Here is a 7,122-nt window from a genome sequence, read left to right on the forward strand (position 1 = left end):
GGCTTCGCTCAAGAGGGTGGCAAGGTCGCCTACGGAATAAGGTTACAATACAGATACAGCCCGTGGTTATTTTAGCGGTTATTGTCTATTACAAAATTTTTAATTTTTTTAAAGTACAAGATAATTTTTAAATCAAACAGTCTAAGGATAATTTACACCATCCATAGATTGTAGGCATAAACATGATATAATGGTTATTTACTGTAGAAAAAATAATCAATATACTCGATAATCTACTATACTTTCGCGATAGTGTCTGTGCATGAATGGACTCGGCAGAAACGCTCTCCTGCAAAGATTCGACACGGCGCAAGAGAAATCGCGGGCTTCTCTCTGTTTAGTGCCGGTACAATATGCTTACATGCTTATGGTTAGCTTGTTAGGCGCCTGTATGTGTATATGATGCAGCCAAGACAGTGCTATTGCAGGCTTGCGCTCAATAAATGTATCAAATTTCACTTTGCGCCGGTTCGGCTGATATATTGGAGTTCCCATAGGCAATGCATAGGGTCGGGTCGGCAGAAATGTGGGCGCAGTTCGGCAGAATTACGGGAGGAAAACCACTTTCCTGCCGGGCTCGCCAATAGGAAACAGGCCAATATATCTGCCGCGGCTACATGTGTTCATTATATATGTACATACCGTCGTGGTAATCCATCATTAGCTCGATGGTACGGCAACCCGTGGGGGCGTCGCTGATGCTGATCTTGTGGTACGACACCAGATGGTCATGCCGCAGTTCGATAAGACTCTTCAGTCTGTCACAGCATTTAACTCAGTTTTCCGGGGAACCGGCAGTGCCGTCCTTCTGACAATGCACATGCACGACTTTAATCGCGACAGTTTTCTTCCCGGTAAAATCACCTCGTGCGATAATTGCCGCTTCATTAACCACACCATACTGTCCATGGCCAAGATAATCCGCGTTAGTATAGTGGTACTGGCAGTTGCTACCAATTACATCGGTGCCAGTAGGTTTCTCGATCGTGTTCCCCATCTATAAACGTCCAAACCAAAAAAAAGGGTATATTTTTCCGCCTGCTTAAAACCGGATATATTCGCACGATTTATCGCAACAATTTCGACAAGTGTTTTAATAAGCAGCAAAGTGCTACCCTCGTCAGAATTGTGATATAGTTTATTGGTAGCTTTTGAATCAAATGTAGATGTTATAGGTAATGTAATAATACTTAGATTTATACCAAAATGACCGATTTCGATATGAGTACTAGATGTAAAATATATTTATTCAGGTATATACCAGCGAGCTTGTCTAAAGCACAGCGATGATGCCATTTGCAATGAAAGCACGATCCGTTACACATTTATCACACAAAACCAGATAGTGTATGAATAAAAAAGCTTTAGCAGCTCAGCGTGAGACCCTGAAAAAGGTAGCACTAGGCATTTTGCATTCAAATTTGGATGTCGACATCCATGCATTTCACGGCAAATCTGCTTTTGGGAAGCCGACGCAATCATCCATCGATCATGCAAAATATTTAATCAGCGCATTTATACTACTGATAGATCAAATGGTTCTGGAAATACTTAGAGTGCGCTCAGGTGCCACGAAAAGTTTCCCTATACTGCACCAAATTATTTAGGTTTGCTTTGTGCACCGCATGCATGTTGACATGCAATTGCATTATGAAAAATACAAAATAAAAATCACTGCTGCAATTAAAAAGCAAATAAAAATAAATAGATTATTTTAAGATTAAAAGCATTTTATTTTTAAAGTTGTTTGAAGAGGAAGATTTCTACGGCATTCAAGTTATTGTCAGCCAAAATGCTGACAACAAATCTATACGATTCTGTGGTTTAATTTTTTAAAACAAAATTACAGAAATGGCAGCTTAACCTCAGAAACATATAAAATTTTATATATCATTATAACTTTACATTCAAACTTTCAGTTATTAAGCGCTTGCATGTCGACATGCACCAATACAAAATAAGATTTCTGCGGACAATTCGTCTTAAGCAATTTAAAGCAGCGCTTGAAGGTTTTATTGGCGATTCAATCAGCTATAATTTTTTTGGGACATAATCCCATCCTAAATAAAACTGCTACTAAATGCGGGTTGTTTACGATGATCTATGAGACGCGCACCTGCTGTCCTACTGCACGTCGTCATGCAAAGTTATCCCGTTGGGCAACATTTTCCGAAATCCTACAAACAAAATCATCGACACAAAATCAGAATAATTTTTCTACTTATCTGGTGTTTGACATTTGAGGCTGCTAGTGGAAATCTCACCGAAGGATCAGCGCAAAACTCCTTGAGGTCTTCACAGCATTGCAGACAAGCCCAGGTCTTGCGCGCATTTCCATAAAAGTGCTGCGCTTGGCCGCTTCAAGGCACAAAATGCGAACAGTTTCAGTGTTCGCGGTAATGCTGAAGATCGATCTGGCTGTCGACAGCCATATAATTAAAAACTCGAGATGTTGATACAAAATTTAAATTAAAAAACGTGAATTTTAGAAAGTCAAAGACTGTTTGTTTTTGCAGTCAGTTTTCAGAAGCCAAAAAGGCACAACGGCGCTGAACGTGAGCGTGCTGTGAACGCTGAAATTGCGGCTGAGCCAATCAGAAGAGGCGCAACAGCAGCTTTTACTGACTTAGCTCAGCAGCGAAAGTTTTATTGCGCGCTTAAACTTTTTTGAATAGCTGCATCTGGAAGTAAACAGTTACTGGAGCCGCCCGCACAAGTTGCTCCACTGGCAGATCCGGCCGTTGCCTTCTCCCTGTACACACGGCGCTGAACAGCGAGCAATGTGGGTGCAAATATCCGAATACCTCTCTCTGTGGGCAACTTGCGCGGACGGCTACAGTATCAGTCTTTAAAAAATTGCAATTGTATACGATTATTTCGCAATGTTTGGTAATTTATGTCGGTTGACCGACAGTTTTGTTTTTGCACCAAAACTATATTTTTGTTACTCAATGAATCGCAAGGCTATACAATGCGAGTACTGGACGAACGTTTGCGCGTGGTGATAGCGATTTAAAAATTGAATAAATATCCTGGTGTGAGGCGATGGCTCCCTTGCGTCCACCTGCGCGACGCTACTGGCGCTATAGGAGTGCTTCGTTGCACTACTCCGTGGGGAATTGCCGTCTGTGACGCAGCGCCTCTCTGATTGGTCGGCTACTGCCGTTCATTGTGTTCACTGCTGCGCAGTGCTTTAGAGTTGTCGAGAGCAGGTGGAATTTGGCTCTCTGAGTTGACTGAACGTCAGTGTGTTGGTTTTCATGATAGAGAACGTTAATAAAGTGTACTACGTAGACTGGATATCGTGCGTTGTGCATTTCTTCCCTAAAACGTCACGTATTACACTCCACGGAGTCCTGTCAGTCTGGGCTACCGTCCTGGACTCTTTCACAGTCCACGGTGATATGGTAGCAGAGCCGTGAACAGACGGTTTCTGAGTAATCTGCTGGCGAACGGCCATAGTCATCTGTTTGGCGAACGGCCACGATCATCTGTTTGGCGAACGGCCACATCGATCTGGATCATATCGATCTTATTACACCAGTAAGGCAGTGGTTTTTCTCATCTGAAGCAAGGCGCGCTCATCGATCGGATTGCCAGCATCAACGGCTGCACTGACTAGAGAGTCTCCTGTAGGAGAACTCGTCGTGCATTTCCAATCAGACGGCAGAAGGCTGCGGTGCAAGATCTCTCCTGTCGGAGAACTTGTGCTGTTTCCTCTGCTAGGCAGCGAGCACCTCTTGTTGGGGTCAAGGCTGTCGGGCACAAGAGCCGAGAAGCCACGAGTTGGCAGCACCGAATGAGGTGCCAAGAGATCAGTTAACGCGCTCCATCAAATTGGTTGTAGAGCGACCTGCTGGTAGGCTTGACAAGCCCAGCAGAAGGCTGAATAGGTCGGACAGGAAGGCGCCACAACCGTGCGGAATACGGCTGCGCGGGATCGGACTGTGGAGAAGATCATCTGGATCATCTTCGTAATCTGGATCATCTTTTCGTGGGATCGGAACGGTAGACAGGTAAAAACCCGTTATTAATTATCGGATTGGTTGAGGTGTAAAATACGCAATTCTTATTGGTCGGTACTGAGCTGAGCTAGACGTAGGCGTAGTTTTTGCACGCGGCGCGCAAGTCTGGCCGTCGATCTGTGACGTCAGGCCGGTCAGAAAATTTTAACAGGCACACGTGATTGGTCAGTTAAACGAGCTCTGATTGGTCAAAATTTTTAACGGTAAAGTCGATCTAAAACGATCTCCTAACGATCTCCCAGCAGTGAGATCGATCTCTTTTCATCGGAAACGATCTAAAATTAGCTAAAGGAGGTTAGTTTTAATTGAATTGAAGTGACCAAAAAAAGTGACCATCTCGGAGATCGATCATCTCGAGATCGTCAGTGACCTTTGAGATCAGATCAGATCAGAGAGTGACCTTTACAGATGAGCTGAGATCATCTATTTCAACCGAATACGAACTCTAAAACGATCTTTCCAGCAGTTTTATTGATATTAGCAGTTGAACGAGATCATTTTGAGGCAAACCTCTCGATCTTTTTATCGAAAAAGTGACCTTTAAAATCGAACTCGATCAAAGTAGATCAGCTAAAAAGTGATCTCAGGGACTTAAACCGATCTCATAATAACGTGTGTGTGAGCAAAACCAACAGGTGCGTCACAGTTATCCGATCACAATGGACAAAGAGATCATCGAACCGACATCGAATAGTAGTCAGGGGAGCCGTAGCTCTCACGGGTCACAGCAAAGTGCACATAACCCGTATAAGAAGGACTTATACCCGTTCTCACGCCCAGTTGAACACGGGCGAAATACTCGAGCACCAAAAGTCCCCGTGAAGAAGAATTCACGTGGGTCGGACGCAACGTACCAGAAGGCACTCGAAGCAGTGTCAGCTCAGGAGAGCTCAAGCGACGACCTGAAACGATTTCCCGCGCCTGCGGCGGGAAGTAGCGAGGTGAACCAGGAGGTCACCAAAGAAGGAACGAAATCGGAAAAAGTCGCGGAGATGGATCAGACATCGCAAAAGGATATATCAGACCAGGATAAGAAGGAGAACCTGGTCAAAACCGATCTCACGGAGCAGCCAAAGATCACATCAGATGATCTCAATGAACTCAGGCTAGACGATCTCACACTTGGAGATGAAACTGGAACCGAGGATCTCTTCATGAGTCCGATGGCATCTGATGAGATGATGTCTAATCGCGGAAATGAAGAATCGTACTTCACTGAGGATGAGATGACATTGAATATGTCATTCAAAACCGCAATGAAGGAAGCTGATCGAGCTCAGGGATTGACACCTTTTGAGGACATCCCCGAGAGTCTGATCGAAAGGAATCAGACAGGGAAGATCGTCAACGTACGATCTCCATCTCCGAACAGCCCTACCTCAAACTTGAAACGACGAGTCCGAGAGCTGGAAACCTTATTGGAAGAAAAAGAGGCCCAGGTTATCAAGAAAAAACAGGAATATCGAACTCAACTGGGATCTCTGCAGTCGCGCATCTACGACTTGGAACAGCAACAAGGTGCTCTTGAGAGCTCAGCAGATGAATGGAAAGTTCGATATGAACGACAAAAACAGATCGCTGAAGAATCGATGAAAGTCGCTGATGACAGAGAGATGGAAGGCTACATAGCCGTAAATGAACTTAACGAGAGAATGTCCGAAGAGACAGCTGAAAGGTCACGGCACATAGCCGAATTGAAGGATCAGTGCGATGAACTTCGCAAAAAGGCAGATGAAGCTGAAGCGAAGCGAGACGAATACGCAACCAAATTAGCGGAAGCAACCAAACGATTAACAGCGGTGAATAAGGATATATTTAAGCTCAGAGAGGACCTGAAGCTGAAAGATGGGAATATTCAAACTCTCCAAAGGGAATCGGAAGATCACCAGAAACGAGCTGATGATGCTCTTAAAGTGGCACAAGACCTGAGAGAGCTCCTAGCTACTGAAGGGGGACGACTTAAAGATGAAATCAGGCAAGTCACTGAGGAGAACGCACAGCTCAAAGAAGCTGGTCAGAAAGCGGCCGAATGGGGCCAAAGATGGGAAGATGAAGCACGACGACTAGATACGAAGGTGACAAAAGTCGAAGTGGAAAGCAAAGAACATCAGAAAAAGATCCGTGAGCTGACAGATGAGAATATAAAGCTCAATACGGAAATAGTCGACATGACACAAACAGTGATGACTCACCAAGACGAAGTCACCCGATCGAGAACTCATCTGAAATCGGCAGCTGATGCGTATGCTCAACTGGAACAGCAAATGAATCAGCTAATCGACCAGATCAAAGCGAGAGAGACAGACGAAAAGGAGTTAAACGCGGAGACGATTCAGCGGCAGAATTTCGCCCATATGCTCAAGCAGGAGCGAGATCAGCTGCAAACGGAAAACGAGCAGCTCAACATCAGAATCAAACGTCTCGAAGACGAGAACAAGGGCCTGAAAGTGACAAATAAACACAGGGAAGAGCTAATTCTGCAAGCAGGAAGTGGAAAAAGGGATACGGCTGATACGCCCCCGCCTAGCAACAGTAAGGCACAAGAAGCGGGCGGGAGCTTCCATTTCGAGATGCCGCTGCGAACGGGCGGCGGCACAGGGGGGCTGAAAATGGAAGAAAATGGAGAAACCACGGACAATAAGAAACCGTCAGGTAGTCACCAAACATATATGAGCTTGGGTGACCCTTCACAGTTCTAACGGCCCATCGAAACAGCAGTCAAAGACGGCGCAAATCAAGATGCACGTTCCCCGCGGCACGAACATGACGGAAGATACTTCCGCGAATATCAGAACGAACGTAATCAACGGGATGATCGAAATGAAAATCGAGGACAACGGGAATTCAACAGATCCATCAGGAACATGGGCCGTAAAACCGATCTTACGACCTTTGATGGTAACCGAGATGCGGTAGGCGGATGGATCCGGCTGGTTAAAGAAACACAGCGAACATATGATTTAACTGATGATCAGATACTCATCGATATTGCCAGCGCCGTTAGAGGACCAGCGAAGATCTGGTTCGATAGCGAGAGAGACATCGAAGAGGCCGAAGAGGAAGCTTATACAGTAACGGAATGGTTAAACAAATTCAG

General features: G+C 45.0%; 1 protein-coding gene across 1 annotated transcript; it reads left to right on the top strand.

Moving 5' to 3' along the window:
* Positions 1-4,684: 4,684 nt before the first annotated feature.
* Positions 4,685-6,724, top strand: LOC129581734 (citron Rho-interacting kinase-like). The gene has a single exon (XM_055472951.1). The coding sequence runs from the start codon at positions 4,685-4,687 to the stop codon at positions 6,722-6,724; it is 2,040 nt and encodes a 679-aa protein (XP_055328926.1).
* Positions 6,725-7,122: the final 398 nt, after the last annotated feature.

Source organism: Paramacrobiotus metropolitanus, unplaced genomic scaffold (genome assembly GCF_019649055.1).
Source record: "Paramacrobiotus metropolitanus isolate TYO unplaced genomic scaffold, Prichtersi_v1.0 Parri_scaffold0000006, whole genome shotgun sequence".
Lineage (NCBI taxonomy): Eukaryota > Metazoa > Tardigrada > Eutardigrada > Parachela > Macrobiotidae > Paramacrobiotus > Paramacrobiotus metropolitanus.

Coding starts and splice junctions, on each gene's coding strand:
- LOC129581734 (XM_055472951.1), top strand. CDS start 4,685: ATGGACAAAGAGATCATCGAACCGACATCGAATAGTAGTCAGGGGAGC.